Here is a 17,267-nt window from a genome sequence, read left to right on the forward strand (position 1 = left end):
TATTGATCTTCCCAATTTTTTCTGTCTACTGCTGTTGAGCTCTGTATTAGACCTTCTTTCTCCATTCTATATAGCTCTTATATTCTCTTCAATATTTGTCATGCTTTTGTTTCATTGTACTTAATTCTGAATATTTTATTCTAACAGTTACAGATCACTTACATTTTTCTTCAGCTATCTAATTTGTTGGTAGATCCATCTTTTAAATTTTAGGTTCAATTATTGTATTTTTCAATTTTGGAATCATTATTTGGATCTTTATTCTAGTTTCTCTATTGAAATTCACCATATTCCTGAGTTTAAAATATTTAACATTAAATATACCCTTTTCTTTGTTCTTTCCTTCTTAATAGTAGAGCTTTCTTCAATGTGGCTTTCAAATTTCCTAGTTTATTACTAACTAATTTTCCCCTGGAAGCATTTGCTTACCATAGTAGTATCTGGCAATGCAGGTGAAGGAAGGTCAGATTCAAACTGCTTAAGTCCCGATTAGCTCAGAATGTGGAGACCAGATAAACATAAAGCTAGAGAAAGGCATAATTAACCACTTCCTCCCTGAAAAAATAACTCCTGAGGAGGCCAAGTCATCACTCTGTGGCACGGGAAGAGGCAGCATTAGGATCAGACTGAACTTAGACTGTAATTAATCACTTCTAGGGGATTAGAGGGGAAGAGCACACAGTCAAATGCCTGTACTTAGTTATCCACATTTCTGTTTCTAAGTTTCTCAGAAGTGCTTCTGTATTACCATCATCTTGCTTCTGTGATCACCTGAAATTGAGTTCCAAGTTGCTGCTGATGTAGGAGGCAGGAATTGTTTGTCTTAAGACAATGGGTTGAGGTAGGGAGAAATCAAAGCAGAATTCCAATAGTTCCCATATTGTTCTGTCCTCCTACAGCCTTTCAAGTTCACTTTCTGCCCAGAGCTAATGCTTCCACCCTCTCATGTACCAGTTCCAAATAGGCCCTGTCACAGAAAGAATGGCTTACAGTTTTCCATGCATCCTGGCCTTTTCCCTCTGTGGCTCTCAGATTGAGGCTGTAGGAGGAAGCCAGCAGTTTGCTAGTCCAATGACTGCATTAGAAATGCCTTATTTACTTTCAAAATGAAGTTTTTCTTATTTTTATTAGTATACAAGGAAGTCCTGTTAAATTGTAAATACTTACATTTTATTTTACTTAAATTTAATGGAAGGAAAAGAAACCAAAGTGAAGCTGATGAAACCCCAGAACTTAAGATAAATGTACCTTCAGTTCAAGAGCTATTAACTCCTAAAAGAAGCATAAGGATTAAGAAATGAAAAACTTATGACAAAACATTAAGAGATTAGTCATTACTTTTTAATTTCTTATTTTAATTTTAGAGGACATTAACCTTGTACACTTGTTCTCACTTCCCTTTGATCCTCAAATTAGTTATATCATTAATTTTACTCTGTCAAAATTTAGAAGATTTATTTTTATTCTGTGGTTATAATTCCCAAAGTTATTTAGCCTTGATTCTATATTTAAGTGGATTATGTAGTGCTCATCATTGTCCTTATGTCACTGTTTCTCACTTTCAATAACTCTTTATTTTGATTCATCTATTGTATGTCTGGATTTCTTTCTGTAGTAGGTTTTTTTTTTTGTTTTTTTTTTTGGTACCAAGGATCGAACTCAGGACCTTGGGCTTGCAAGGCAGGCGCCAGAACCACTGAGCTAAATCCCCTGCCCTTTAGCAGGTTTTTAATGAAGAGCTCTCAGGTGCTGCATTACCCAAGTTCCTTCACATTTGAGACCCTCCCTGTTGCCTTTAGGCTTGAATGATTTTGAAGACATTGTTCCATTGTGTTGTGCCATTGAATGATGCTGAGGAGGCTTTTTTCTTCTTAAGGGCTTGAAATATTTTTTCTTTATCCTTGATATTTGATAACTTAATCAAGTTATGTAGAGGTATTGATCTTCCTGTACCGATTTTTCTTGAAATATGCTCTACACTTTAATGCTGCAGAATTAGTTATTTCATGGCACTTTCCTGCTATTTATCTTTGAATAGTCTTTCCATTCCATTCATTGGGATTTCTACTTCAAGGACATCAAATAGCCTTATGATAAACATTTATCTTTCATACCTTCTATCTTCTCTTCATTTAGGTATTGGGCAAAGGAACAGGCTTGCTCTCTCTGTCTCTCTCTGTCTCTCTGTCTCTCTGACTCTCTGTCTCTCTCTGTCTCTCTGTCTCTCTGTCTCTCTCTCTTTCTCTCGATCTCTCCCTCTCCCTGGAGTTGTCAGTAAATTAATCCAAAAATCAGTTGGAAAACCAATCAATCAACATCCACTGATGACCTACTGTCTATCATAAAATTTATTCAGTTATAAGATTTTGTCTTTGTTCTGTGTCAGAGTTTGTGCTAAGCCCTAAGGTCTGAGATGACTCATACTTGGTCTCCACCTTCAGGCCTTGCAAGATGATGAGAGGACACAGGTATATTCAGAGGATGAAGCAGAATTGAGAGAAGTGTTGTGCCCAGATTGCAAGGTCCCCAAAGACCACCAAGGAACCGATTCCGATGCAAACACACGAGGGTCGTTTATTCAAGCTTGAGCAGGGACTCTCAACTGTCACCGATGCAGCAGGTCAAGATTGAGAGCCCTGACTCTAAAACACCAGGGGTTTTTATAGAGGTTACAGCAAGGCGCGGGGTTTTGAAAAGGCGGGGGGTTTCAAATCACATGCAAATCACACAATTGGCTAGCATTTAGCAAGTTTTAAAAGTTTAAACCTAATTGGCTGGGCCTTGTGCGCTGAACTGCAAATGGCTGCTCAAGTCATCGAAAAGAACATCTGGGATACTGGGGTATTGGGGTAACTACTGATTAGCTGTTGCAGGTCATCGAGAAGAGCATCTGGGACATTGAGGCAGCTACGGATTAGCTGTCGCTAGGCTAGTTGCTAGGGGACTGCTGGACATTATCACAGGCAGGTGGCCAAAGTGCATCTTGTGGTTTTTCTTGGAACTAAAATTTATGTCCAGGCCACCTTTACTCTAAAATGGGGCCAAAATTTTAAAATGGAGTCATTCAGGTCTCACAGAAGCAAGTAGTCTAAGAGGAAAATAGGGCCTATGATTATGTAAGGAAGTTGATATATATATATATATATACACACACACACACACACACACACACGTGTGTGTGTGTGTGTGTGTGTGTGTGTGTGTGTAGTATCAAATCTGTAAGGGGGATAAAAGGCCATCAATCAGAAATAAAATAAGGAGTTAGTATCTTAAGGATGTTAGGGTTAGGTTGGCAAAGTGCAAGATTGTTTGAGGGGAAGGGATTGACATAGTGAGTATAAAAAAGGTGATGGAGCTGGCTGTGTGACTATGGGGCAGATAGGCCCCTTTACAGGCACTTAGACTAAATTGTAGGTCTGGGTCCCTTGAGTGCTTTCCCTTTCCTCTTCCACAACCATCTTAGGCTGCATTTCTTACTCCCAAGTTTTTCTTTTCCATCAGCGGCTTGTCCTGGCAATCTTGCCTTCACAGCTGGTCCTGATTTTTTTGTCTCAAAGTCCATCAATTCAGGCAGCCCTGCAGGTATTTCTCTTATCTTCCTGTGAGAGAATGTCTGTGGTGGTTGTGGGTAGGAGAAAGGAACAAACAAAATATTTTCTTGTGCATCTCACCTTCTAAAAATGGTGCCAGAAGGATGGCCTCAGATTAAATAGAGGCTTGAGTGAGGAGAAAAAAGACAAAGACACTGAGTGGGTCTTTAATCACAATGATCTTTCAAGCTGTGTTCTACACCTATCGTGGTCCATGGGATCAGCCTGACTCATCTGCCCTCCAGGACAAAGGAGTCAGGCTGCTGGCCAGATATGACCGTGATTGGCTTTGAACACTGAGAAAGGGGCAGGCACAAAGGAGGGTCAGACTAACCAAAATACCTTTGGTTACAAGTAAGGGAAGCCCAACTCCACCTAGCTGTACCTCTCAGGGTCTTACTTGCAATATCAGAAAACAACTTTGGCTTGCTTAATCAGCAGAGTTTTCCTAAAGGATATGGTAGGTAACTTACAAAATTTCTGTGAGACCAGAGAGTCTAAATCTCTTCTGTGGACTCTGCTTGCAATGGAGGCTGGAAAGCAAGTGAAGGCTTCTTCAGTGGAAGGAGAACGTGGGAAAGTCCTCAAACACAGAAAGGTTCTAGGCAGCCAATATGATAATATCTAGTCCACCAGCTTGAGTAAACAGGGAATTTATTTATTCACTTACCTGGGAAGTCCACTGGGATAATTTGGGTTCTGAAATGGCTGATCTGAGGATTCACGTGGTCACTCCAGTCTCCTTTCCCCATCTTTCAAAGATATTTTCCCCATATTGGTTTCATTCTTAGACAAGCTTTTTCCACAGTCACATTATAACTTTCACAAGCCCTTGGTTCTTTTGCTTTTTGGGCCTCTTCCTCCAAACAAAATTATTAAAAATTATGTTTTACAATTGCATTGGTATAAAAATGAATATAATCCAAGCCAGATTGTAATATTACTTTTTTTCTTCTGATTTTAACAGGAATTAAAGCACTTTCATGAGCTCACAGAGGTGGACTCTGTCCCTACTGCATCTAATAAGCCATCCCTGGTTCTTCCCACCTGATGGAGAAGTTGGCCAGTAACAAATTTTAACTCATAATCCTTATTCTATCTATACAGCTCATAATCCCAGGCAATGGGAGTCCTCAATTCTATTGTTCTGGTGTATATATTATTGCTTGGCAAGTTCCTTGGCAAGTCACTTGTGGAATGATGTGATCACAAGATGTGGGGATTTTCTCATCAGACCGGGCCATGTGTCCCCTTGGTCTGTAGTTGACACCCCTCGACATTGTGTGTATTGCAGAGGGAGTCTTGAAAATGAGAGATCCTGGTCATATGGGAAAGTAATTGCAGTTCACTCCATCACTGTGGTGAAGATACTGATGGCAGAGGAGAAGTCCACCAACAAAATGATCTGGTCTTACTAGGAGCTGGCTGAGTCAATTTGCAGGACTGATCTTCGCTTAGGTTGCCTCTGAGCACCAACTTGGAAAGTGCAAAGCACTTCTAGGTTGATAAGCTGTAAAGTGAACTCATTTGTTCACATGCCGCCAGCAATTAGGTATAAAATAACAGAACTAATGATCACTTTAGACTCTTAGACTTAAAATTTTAAGAATTTGGAGTCACTGGAACTTACATTCTAAATATCTTAATACTTCAGATTCTAAAAATCTCAAATCTCTCAAATAATAGAATTTTAGATTTTTTACTTCCTTTCCTTTAAAATCTTTTTTCTAAATTATAAAACTTTACAATCTTATACTATAGACCCCAAACCTGAGAATTTTAATATCTTATACTCTGAAAATGGTTTAAGAGAATAGGATACTTGAATCTTACCCTAAAAATCATGCCTTGGAAATCATGAGTATTTGAAGCAGAGATGCTGTGGCTCATATTCCAGGTCCCTTGGCCCAGGGCCTCTGAGCTGTCAGGGACTAAGTCAGGTAAAAACCTTACTTGGCACCTCAGACCTTGGCACCAGGGTGGCAGCGACTTCAGAGTCCCAGGGATCCATCTCTCTTCTGAGTATCCTATCCTGAACCTGACTGGCCTTTGCCCAGAATCCTCACACTCCTCCTAGTCCAGACCTTGCATTTACCATAGCCCCAGCCCATGGCATCTCACTTGGGGCTGTTTCTCCTCTTTTGGGGCTAGGATGCCTTCCCTGATGACCACTCATGTGAACAGGATCCAAAGCTGGGCAGATGTGCCAACAAGAGAAGGCAGTAGGCCTTTCCAGAGCTCTTCCCAGGGCCCTCTGAGCCTTGCGAAGGCAACGACTTTTCCTGTGAATATTGGCCCACTCGCAATTGACATGGAGTTAGAGCTCAGCCGTGGAGGAGGCCTCTAATAAGACAGAGAAATGCCAGTGAAATCTCACTAGGATCTTACAGCACGCCATAGGAGCAACTTCTTGATTTAGCCCTGATAGTATTTAGTATCACCCTAGTACTTCCTTCACATTGCTCAGGTCTGATCACCACTTCACCTTGGTGAGCATTAATTAAGAAGTTCAGGGATAGAAAAATTCCTTGGAAGTAGAGATTATCCAGGATAATCTACTGAAAAGAAAATGCAAAATACTATCTAGTCCTTAAGTTTTTCTGATAATCATTATTTTGCTGCAACCAGGTATCTTCATAATTATAGCCATGTATTTATATAAAATGCATGTATATTTATTTTATATATAAGAAGGATTTGGGACTTTAGAAATTGAAAACAATGTGAAATAGGACAAACTGTAACAAAAATTAATGTAGAGGGAGGGAAAAGAGCAACAGATATTTTTAGGCACTTGAAAAAGAGAGATACAAAGATGAGAAAGATGCTCTGAGTTCCCGTCAGGCAAGACAAACAGAATCTGACTAGGTATGAAGTATTTCACTACCTAGCAAAAGAAAGGTCAATAGTTTACTTTTGGCTTCTTTTTCTTCCACTACATTAAAAAAGAAAGTTATAAGGCAAGCTTGATACTGTATTATAGTATAGTACCAATACTATAATGAGCACTATATTTAACTTGTGGTTGGTTCTGCACAACATTATTAAAAGCCAATAGTTACTGAATACTTACAAATGTGCTTATTTGTGTTAGAAATCCAAATCCATGGGCCCACACAAAATCTACAGAGAGAAAAATCAGGATGAAGCCCAGAATCCTGTTTTAACAAGCCTCAGTATGATTTCCACACACACTGAAGATTAAGAACCACAGATGGAGAGGACTGGAGAACGAGGGGAGGGATGGGAAGCTTGGGATTCCGTGTCACTGTGAATCACATTCCAAGAGCCTTTGGAGGAAAACTGACCCTTAAGTGTGTTTTATTGAGGGAGTACTAATCTGCTCCCTGTTCTTCCTGTGAAGTTAAGGAAGCAGCATTTAGTGAGCATATGTAGCTTGATAGGAAAAAAAGAAAAATATGGACCTCAGCCAGGAGACCTGGGCTGTAGCTCCAGTTTTTCTTTAATTTACTCTGAAGCCTTAGGAAATCTGTGTTCTCTGTCTTTGGGCCCGAGTATATCTATTTGTGAAACATAAGATCTGATGAGATAGTTGTTCAGAAAGGGGAGGAAACTAATGCTGAGTGACACTTTGTGCCAGGGGCTGATGGATTCATTAAGCCACTACTGGGTGCCAGGCCCTAGGAGAGGTTTTGGGATACAGGCATGAGAAAGTCAGGCCCAGCTCCTGTCCTCTGCTGGCTTCATAGAAGACATGCAAGTAATAAAGTCATAATAACTCAGTCTGTAGGGTCACAGTGTGAAACCTCTATACTAGCTAGAAACTAGTTTTCTTTTTTAGCATAATAACTAAAAAACAGCTTTTAAAAGACTTTCATAATAGAATATAAATAATAGTTTATAGCGCTGAAAATTGCTATAATTTTTGTTTCAAAAATTAAAATCCTGAATGAAAGACATAAAAAGACTTGAATAACTAGAGACCTATATCAAATAAGTGAAGGGGTATATAATAGAATCTCCCCAAATTATTGGTAGATTTTTGAGGGAGCTTACTAACTTATTCCAAAATTTAAATAGAAGAAAAAGACAAGTAGGTATCTAGGTCAACTTGGAAGTATATGAAAGGATTGAAGGGGCTTCCTGTGTCCAGTAAGAAAAAAGACATATTGAAAACTATAATAATAAAACAATATGGTTCTGGCATAGCAATAGACAAATTGATAATAGAATAAAATGGGTAGCTTGGAATCAGGCAAGGTGAATAGGAATTTGACATTGGTAAAGATGGTACTATAAAACAACTAGGAAGAACAGATTCTTAAAGGTTAGATTTGAAAAAAATGGCTTCCAATATGAAGAAAAGAAAGAGGAATTCCTTCTTTATGCTTTAAACAGAAACTCTATATGAATTCAAGACATAAATGTGGGAAATGAAACTAGGAAGCTAATGAAAGAAATGTTCAAAAATAACTTTGCGATGTATGTGGAAGGAAAAGCTAAAAGGCTTTAGATCATAATGTGAACAACATGATGCCTTTGACTATATCAAATTAAGGATTTCTACTCAAAGGAGAGATTACAAACTGAGAAAGCATGTTTGCAATATATAAAAGTGACAAGAAACAGATATATGGAAGTCCTGCAAAGCAATAAAATAAGAAATCCAAAGGCATGAGTGAAGTTCCTCAATAAGCAATTCACATAAGGGTATGTGCTAGTGGTTAATAAGTGTATAAAAAGGTGTTCGTATTTATTACTAATCTGAAATATGCAAATTAAACAGAATGTGGTAGCTTTTCTAGCCCGATAAGAATGGCAAAAATCAGAAAGTTGCATAATAGCAAATTTTGATGAGGATGTGAAAAAATGAGATCCATATAGTCCATTACTGCTCAGAGTGTAAATAACACAACCATTTTGGGAAACAGTCTGAGGCACAAACTGTTTATTTGCAGTAATTACATTCTATAAAGTTATTGCAGACACTGAGTGACTAGTGAATCATCGCTCTAGGGGAAATACTGGGTTAGCTTTCTGCAAGCCTGTAGCTATAACACTTTTGTTAGTTAAGCATACATAACCTGTTTTACATATGTTCCTATTTAAAGACATCTTATTTAATGTGTATTATTGATTCATTGACATTGAACTCACAGCCAACAGCACAATAACATACTTGAATGAAGCTAACATACATATTCTCTTCATAAGGCACATTGAAGCCCACTTGCACTTAGGAACCTTAAACAGTACTTTGCGCTGGGTGTGGAATACGTTTTAAACAGTGAAATCACCACAAAAGAGCACTAAAATGCAAAAAAAGCATCTCTAAATAAACTACTGAAAAGACACTCATTTACAGTATGAGAGCTGAAACATGAAGGCAGAGCATTGTCTTGTTTAAAGAATGGCCCTGAAAGCCTCGTGAGGATTGATACTGAGGTTACTGAGGTTATTGATACTGAGTACGTGAACTTGCATATATGGGCTCCACAAATAATGTTTATTTTTAGTTCAAGGTCATGCAAACCCTATGACCAAGCTATTTCATTGTTTGGTATATTCATATATTCCAGGGGAAGTCCTCCATGGTCCCATAAGGGGATATATACAAAGTTATTCATTAGGACAATGTGATGGCAAAATATTAGAATGCAATTTAGATACCCTCCACCAGGGAAAAGTAAATTGTGATGAAAGCATCCCACAGATATGCATCAGTTGAAACCCATGAAACTAGATGAATAAATAGCAACACAGAATTAAAGCACAGAACTGGATGAAAAAGGTAATACATAGGGTCTAACAAGTTTTTTATGTAAATTAAAAGTACACATATATGTATTAACAAAATAACACTACACATTTTACTTACAGTTTTGAACATATATCTAGCACATTAGAATGCTGAAGTGAAAAGGAGAATTGAAAGGAAAATAGGTAAAACAAGCTAAGTAGGGGTCAGCACAGGCTAATGAAATCACTGTGCTCTGAGTGCTCGTCTCCTAAGGCTGAAAAAAGAAAAAAAAAGCCATGATGGGGGAATCATAAAGTGCTCAGGGGCACATCAAATGGAATCTAGCCATGTTCAGGGTGACTTGCCAGGGCAGATTCCCTGAGGAAGGTCATACTTCAGGAAAAGCCCAGCTTGACTTAAGCAGGGAGGAAGAGGGCTTCAGGAAGACCAAGTCTGTCAACTGGTTAAGTGACAACTAGGCATGTTTGAGAAGCCTTTACTTCAGATTTGCGTTGCAAGAGTCAGAGGGACTTGGTACCAGATCTAAGTCACATCTAGGATTGTAGATTTGTGACCAGACCTGTAGATCAGTGGCCACATTAAGGACTGGAGGGTAGGCACAGGGCACAAAGGCCAGTCGAGGGACTGCAGTGCTCTTCCAGGAGAGGGAAGTTGGGGGTAAAGAGGCCTGGACTGAGGGAGAGAGGAGAAAGATGACACTATCAGGATGTTGGAAGCTTTACCACCTCTACCTGGTATTCATGGGTGAAACCACTCTCCTGAGGGCCCCGGGGCTTCACATACCTGCCAGCCCAGCCTTCTTTTCCAGGCAAATTGCTCCACTGATTCTTTTTCATTTATTGAGTTGACAAGTAAATATGTATATATTTGTTATATATAAAACACGATATTTTGAAATGTGTATACATTGTGGAAGGACTGAATTTAGCTAATTAACATATATAACCTCTTTTTTGCTGAGAACACTTAAAATCTTTTCTCTTTGGCAATTTCAAAAATGGAATATATTGTTATTATTACCATTTTATATAATAGGTCTCCTGAACTTATTCCTGCTGCCTAATTGAAATTTTGTATCCTTTGGCTGGTTTCTTCCCAATCCCTGCTACTCCAGTAACTTCCTGTAGTTCTTAGGTCTCTGTGTTAAACAATACGTTTGAACATCGTTTCTCTCCCTCTGGCCACAGTTACTTGGTGCAGAAGTGAGAATGTGGCAAAAGAACAGCGAGACTCAATGACCTATGGCCATTAAAAATTTTTTTAAAAACTTGGTAAAATATACATAACATAATATTTACCAGTTAACCTCTTTAAAGTGTACAATTCAGCGGCATTAAGAACATTCTCAATGTTTTCCAACCATTACCATTTCCAGAACTTTCTCATTATCCTGAATAGAAACTCTGTACTCGTAAAACAACAACTTCGCATTATCCACATCCCCAGCTTCTAGTAACCTTTGTTCCGCACTCTGTCTCTATGAATTTCACTATTCTGGGTGCCTCATAGAAGTGAAATTATACAATATTTGTCGATTTGTGTCTGGCTTATTTCATTTGGCATGAACTTTAAAGTTCATCTACATGCATATATAAGAGTATCATTCTTCCTTTTTATGGCTGAATAGTATTACACTGTGTATATATACCATTTTCATCTAACAGTGAACACTTAGGTTCTCTTCACTATTGTGAATATGAACATTGATAAATAAGTATCTCTCCAGGGTCCTGCTTTCTATTCTTTTAGATATATACTCAAAAGTGAAATTGTTGGATCGTATGGTAATTCTGTTTAATTTTTTGAGGAACTGTCACACTGTCTTCCATAATGGCCACAGCATTTTATATTCCTATTAACAGTGCCCCAAAGTTCCATTTTTTTCCACCCTCTCACCAACACTTAGTGTATATGTGTGTGTGTGTGTGTGTATTAAACAGTCCTAATGGTTGTAATGAGGTATCTCATTGTGGCTTAGATTTGCATCTCTAACATCTCATGATAGTGAGCATCTATTCTTGTGCTTATTGGCCATTTGTATATTTTCTTCTCTTCAAGTCCTTTATTTTTAAATTGAACTGTTTGTATTTTTGTTGTTGAGTTGTAGGAATTCTTTATATATTCTGGATATTAATTCCTTATTAGATAAGTAAGTGATTAGGAAATATTTTTTCCCATTCTGTGATTGTCTTTTCACCCTCTTGAAAGTGTTCTTCAGTGCACAAAATTTGGAAAGGTAAGTTCATAAAACCATTATAGTGTGTCCTCTTTAACTTATCTGCTGGATCTGACACCACGTAACTTCTGGCTCTTCCACAAAGTCAGAATGATCATGAAAAGTGAACATTTTGAATTGATTCAGGATATCAAGACAGCCATGGCAATGCAACTAAAGATACTCAAGAAAGAAGACTTCCAGAACTGCTTTAGAAAGTGGCAAGAATGATGGGATAAATATGCTCAAAGTCAGGAGGAGTATTTTGAGGTGGATTAATAACAATGTGTCTTTTACTGTAATAATTTTAAAACGTTTAAATACCCACTGTATTTTAAAATCAAACCTCATACTGCTGATAAGAAGAAACTTCTCTCTTTTGCTTCACAATGTCATGAATAAGGAAACTACAGAGCGCTGAAAATTAAAAGAATTGAATGCCTTTTGACCAAACAGGTATCCTAATGGACACACTTGGTGGAGCATAAGCTGAGTGGGGAGTATGCTAGGTTTTTAAGACACCATCAAGGTCCGGATAGCTGAGGTAAATCCCCTGTGGGGCTGGCACTGAAATATTGGTGGTAACAGGAAATTTTCAGGCAGCTAAGAGTGAGACAGCACTTTCAGTTTTTCCTTTGCAGTTTGCTTCTATGCAGCTATTTCTATAAAAAGGGCAAGAGCAATTCATATCTACCTTCCAGAGGGATTTTCAGAAATTGAAAGAATAGATTCAAGAGAAATGACTAAATTTCTTTTTATCAAACTCTTGGAGGACTTGAGAATCAAATTGTTTGAATGAATGGTAATGTGATCCTAATTATACTTATAGTCTTGTAAAATTTAGGATGTACAGCTCAAAAACACTTTGTCTACGAATCCAGGAAATTTATATTATTTGATTACAATGGAAAACTATCTAGAACTACACTTTGAGAATTATTCTTCTACCTGGCTGCCTGAATTTTTCCATATTTCCCTCTAGTGTTGTCAGTGTTTATGAGAGAAGATCAGATTGCCTCTTTGAATTAGGGATTCCTATAATTCTTTATCTCCTGGGGCATGTCATTTTGATGATGGCTGCTTTGACATCCTTGTTCCTCAGCGTGTAGATAAGAGGGTTCAGCACTGGTGTGAGAATAGCATATATCACATTGCCCATGATGTGGAAGTCGAGGGGCAGGTCAGCCCTGTAGGCCACATAGGCTATGGCAATGGATGAGTAGTAGGTACCTACCACCAGGAGGTGGGAGCTGCAAGTGGAGAAGGCCTTTGAACGTCCTTCATGGGAGTTGATGCAAAGCACTGAGGTCAGAATGTGAGCATAGGAAAGAAGCACCAGGAAGAGGGGGAAGAAGGACACCACCATGGCAATGCAGAAGCCCATGAGGGTCTGGGGGCTAGTGTCAGAGCAGGAAGCCTGGACAACAGCCAGATGGTCACAGAAGCAGTGGTAGATGTAGGCAATGTTGTCAAATGCCATCTGAGAAGTTTGTACCACTGCTGGGATGGGCAGGAGGAGGGCAGTGAGCCAGGCACTGGCTGCCAGTGCAGTATTGGTCTGTGGAGTCATGTGAATAGGGTAATGAAGTGGGCGGCAGATGGCTATATAGCGGTCATAGGCCATCACCACCAGGATGAAGGCTTCAGAGCAGGAGAAGCTATGGAACAGATACATCTGCAGGAAACAGGCAGGGAAGCTGAGGAAGTGGTCCTCAAACAGGAATAGGGAAAGCATCTTGGGGACTGTGGTTGTGGTGAAAAAGATGTCTAATGCTGAGAGGTTAATTAGGAAGAAGTACATGGGCTTGTGGAGGCTGGGCTCTGCTACCACGGACACCAGGATCAAGATGTTACCCACAAGGATGAGCAGATAAAGAAGGAGAAAGATGAAGAAGATAGGAAGGAAGAGGTAAGTTGGCAGAGAGGGAATGCCTGTAAGGTAGAAGGTGGTTGGGGATTCTTCTGATCCATTACATGTTGTGGTCTCCATTGTGGGTTAAAACTGAATGTTCAGGAGATGGGTAGTAGAACATCTGGAAAGCAGGCTCATCTGGAAACAGAACAACCAGAGTTTAGAATGATAATTACATAATGATCACTACATAATTAAAATAACAATGTTGATTTACAAGCAATTCTAAAGGACTGATAACAGGATCTGTCTAACCCCCAAATTCACCATCCTACCCTCAAATTTCCTTTCCTTTAAAAATCAATTGTAAAGAAAGTATCTACAATATACAAACTATGTGTTATTTATTGAGCATATAGTAGACAAGATGAATGAAATGAAGAAAGTTTCTAATGCCAAGGGGCTGAAATTCTAGTGGTAAAAAAAAGACAGTAAGAAATGAATCATAATTATTTAATTGAAATTGTGTTAAGTGCTACGGAGGATCTTCTGTGAGTCCTTCTTTCCATGTGCCATATTGTCCTTTTGGAGATATCAGATCTTAAATTTTCTGTCTTTTTTGGATATGTTCAAGTTTTTAAAAAATGACATCTTTGTCACCATGTAGCTAGGGAGGGCTGATTACTCCAAGGCTTACTACAGCATTCTGCCTTCCTTCTCTAATAATTAATCAGGGACTGGTTCCTTTCTCTCATTTGTTTGGTACAGTGGTTCTGCTGTCTCCATCACAGTTGAATACTCTGTACCCCGTCTCTACATGTGGGGCTCTTTGTCATCATTACAGTAAAGGGAGTGACATTGAAAATGTTTGTGGCAGAAAGAATCATTCCTGACAGGAATCCTATTAATGGCCTCTTCCCATGGTTCTGCAGCAAGAGAATCCAGCACAGTGTCTATGTGATTCCATTCAGTGCCCTCCCTTGTGCTCCTGCAGTTCAGCACATGCCCCTCTGTGACCACAGCTGCCCACTCCCTGTAGGCTCCTTTGTCCCCAATTCAGGTGTCCTGGTTTTCTGGGAAGGCTTGGGAGGCACTGTTGATGGAGATAAACTGCATATCAGCTCTAAAGCAAAAGAACCCCTCCTAGAGGAATCGGAAGTGAAATTTCAAGCCACAGCTTGGGGTTTTGAGCTGAAAGAAAGTACTAATTCACTGTGATTTTTAGGCTTGTCCTTTGGCCTATGTGACCATCAGAGTAAGTCTGTGATAATATTGGTATTAGGGCTTCTTTAATCCCGATGATTCCATGAGCAGTTTCCCCTTATTATCTGTAGACTCACTTCTAATTTCCCACTCTTCCAAAAAAAAATCCATGCAAAAACCAGCTTAATAAAATCAATTAGTCAAACAAACAAACAAAAATCCCCAGACAAACACTGTCTCTAGGCCAGAAATGGCGCATGTGAAGGGCAGGATTTTGCTAAGTGCCACAACTGGCTGGCAGCACAGCCAGGATGAGCCCTTTCTTCTATGCATCCTTCCTGGAGAATACAGAAGTTCAGGTTTTCAAGGGGAAAATATTAGGACAAATGTGTCTATTTCCCATTTTCCTTGTCCATTGATAATATCAGACAAAAATAAATTTCAAATTTTTATCTGGGTCTCTATATGGTAGATACTAAATTGGTGTCTGCAAATGAAAGTGCTTCCTTGAAAAAAACTTTTCAAGAACTTAAAAAAGACAGACTGCTTTGTTCCAACTGAGAAGGTATCCCTCAGCCAGAAGCCATCCCAACAGATGCAGTACCCAGCATTTCCTCACACTCATATAGATGCAAATCTCACTGCCCTGAATGCTGGGCTTAGAGAGACCATCAAGCACCACTACTCCCAGGTAAGGCTGAGTTTGGGGTAGGGTCTGGAAGGACAGGCACTCAGAGGGTCTAAACCAACGAGGCCCTCACAGGCCACCAGTATATCTGCCCTCCCTTCCTCCTCTGTCCACTGCTTTATAGATGGAAACACAGATGCTGAGAGCCTGCTGGAGGGATGTCTTGTGACTTTTCATAGCCTGGTGGTCATGGACTATGTAACAAGCTGCCCAGGCTTGGGACACCAGCAAAGCAGGGCCACCAAAACTAATTTCAGAAAGTATTTAACATTTACTATTCCAAAGCAATAGTTTATTATAGAAAACATCAGAATTTGCTGAACTCCCTCAGTCTTATTTCATAGGCTCGGATGGTTATCATCTGAATTATATATGCCTCTAAGTAATGCAGCTTTGTGTTTAGGGCCAACATAACACAGTTTTCCAGTACTCACAACTTGCCCCAGCAGGTCTTCTCCGTAGGGATTGTCTGGGAGCTGGTTATAGTATTAAGGAGAGAAAAGGACAGAAAAACTAGTTTCCTGAAAGTACAAACTGTATTGTATGCAACTCATCTTTTCTCATCACATAGCCCAGGAAGGGAGAGGTTATACCTCTTCAACAAATGAAACTGAGGGACAGACAAAGGAGCAGGGCCTTGTCATAAGCCATGGCTTCAGAAGGATGAGGTAGAGGTAGCTCCTAGAGAGCTACCTCTCCTGCTGCCAAAGACTGAGACCCATCTGTCAACCAAGACTGCTGGTTCTTAGAGAAGCCCTGCCACACCCTTCCTGTGACTTTGAGACCCTGAGACTACCTCCTTTTTTATGGTGAGGGGATTGATGAAAAACATTTGAAGGGTTTAAAATTCAACAAATCATTTTTGCATGTCCCCCCTGATTTGGGAAGAATGGGAGACCCAGAGTTGGATGACATGTGGTCCATATGCCGAGGGGAGAGAGAGGAGGCTCTTAGTGAGCTCCTATGCAGGTCCCATTCTCTAGCTTCATTATGACTTAGGCACAATAGTGGTTAAGTTGGAAGTTTGAAAGGACTGTATTCCTGTCCCTGTTCCACTTGCAGCTTTGTGCCCTTGAGTAAGTCACTTCTTTTCTCATTGACCCTTATTCCCCTTACCTGTGAACTTGTAGGATTTTCTTTCAGGAGAGAACGCTTAGAGAGTGCTACAAAGAGCCTGGAACTTGTCAGAGCTCAGCATTTGCTAGTTTCTGCTGTCTTCAGCTTTGTCTTTTTCTGGGAAGGCCTTGGCCAAGATGATTTGAATTCCACCTGTGAGCACACTGCCCTGCCCTGACCGGTCAGGGCATATGACTGAAGCTCTCCCAGCTCATGCATGCAGAGCCATCCTGGATTCTGGGTGCTTGCTTCTGTGGACAGCCAATCTGTCTTCTGATCTGTGGCCCACATTTATAGCACCTGGATTCCTGTTTCTGTCTCTCTATCCCAGCTTTCTCTGCTACCTCAAGGCACTCCATTCCCAAAATCACTCACCTGTTGAGCCTGGTCCACACTGGGGTCTCCTACATTTCTTCAGGGGAGACCTTGGTGGATGTAGCAGGTTCAGGCTGAGCCATGGCCCATTAAACCCTGAGGCTCTTCCTTTCAAGCAGTCTCTTGAGGAACTTTCTCTCTAGACAGTGCTCCCCTGGCACCATACCCACTATCCCTCAAGGCTCATTCTATGACATCTCCTGTGGCACCTATGTGAGAGGAGGGAGGTAAGATTTGTTCCTGTGCTTTGCTGATAATGAGGAGATCCTTGTTAACATCCTCAAGGACCCAGAGGTTTACGCTAATGATGTAGCCTTCGTTCTAATCATCCTATCTGATCCTTGCAATCTCAGAAGACACAGGAAATAACAACAGGGTATACAGGAAGTCCAAGAGAAGGAAAATAATGTCTAGGAAGTGAAATAACATTCCCATTTGAACCCTGGTAGCTAGAGGCAGAGGTACTATTCAGACACAGGGCTCTATTCCCTGCCCAGTGCCTTGGC

General features: G+C 39.9%; 2 protein-coding genes across 2 annotated transcripts in view; one reads left to right on the top strand and one right to left on the bottom strand.

The window, feature by feature from the left end:
• Nucleotides 1-17,267, top strand: part of Slco2b1 (solute carrier organic anion transporter family member 2B1) — a 185,505-nt gene that overhangs the window by 14,280 nt on the left and 153,958 nt on the right. The gene's annotated exons all lie outside the window — the stretch shown is intronic.
• Nucleotides 5,348-13,655, bottom strand: LOC101719110 (olfactory receptor 2AT4). Its single transcript, XM_087211944.1, has one exon. It carries the CDS (start codon nucleotides 13,515-13,517, stop codon nucleotides 12,573-12,575), a length of 945 nt encoding a protein of 314 aa, XP_087068070.1. The 5' UTR covers nucleotides 13,518-13,655; the 3' UTR covers nucleotides 5,348-12,572.

Source organism: Heterocephalus glaber, unplaced genomic scaffold, assembly GCF_053883595.1.
Source record: "Heterocephalus glaber isolate CG9 unplaced genomic scaffold, H.glaber_assembly_v1.0 deba00001428, whole genome shotgun sequence".
Taxonomy (NCBI): Eukaryota; Metazoa; Chordata; class Mammalia; order Rodentia; family Bathyergidae; genus Heterocephalus; species Heterocephalus glaber.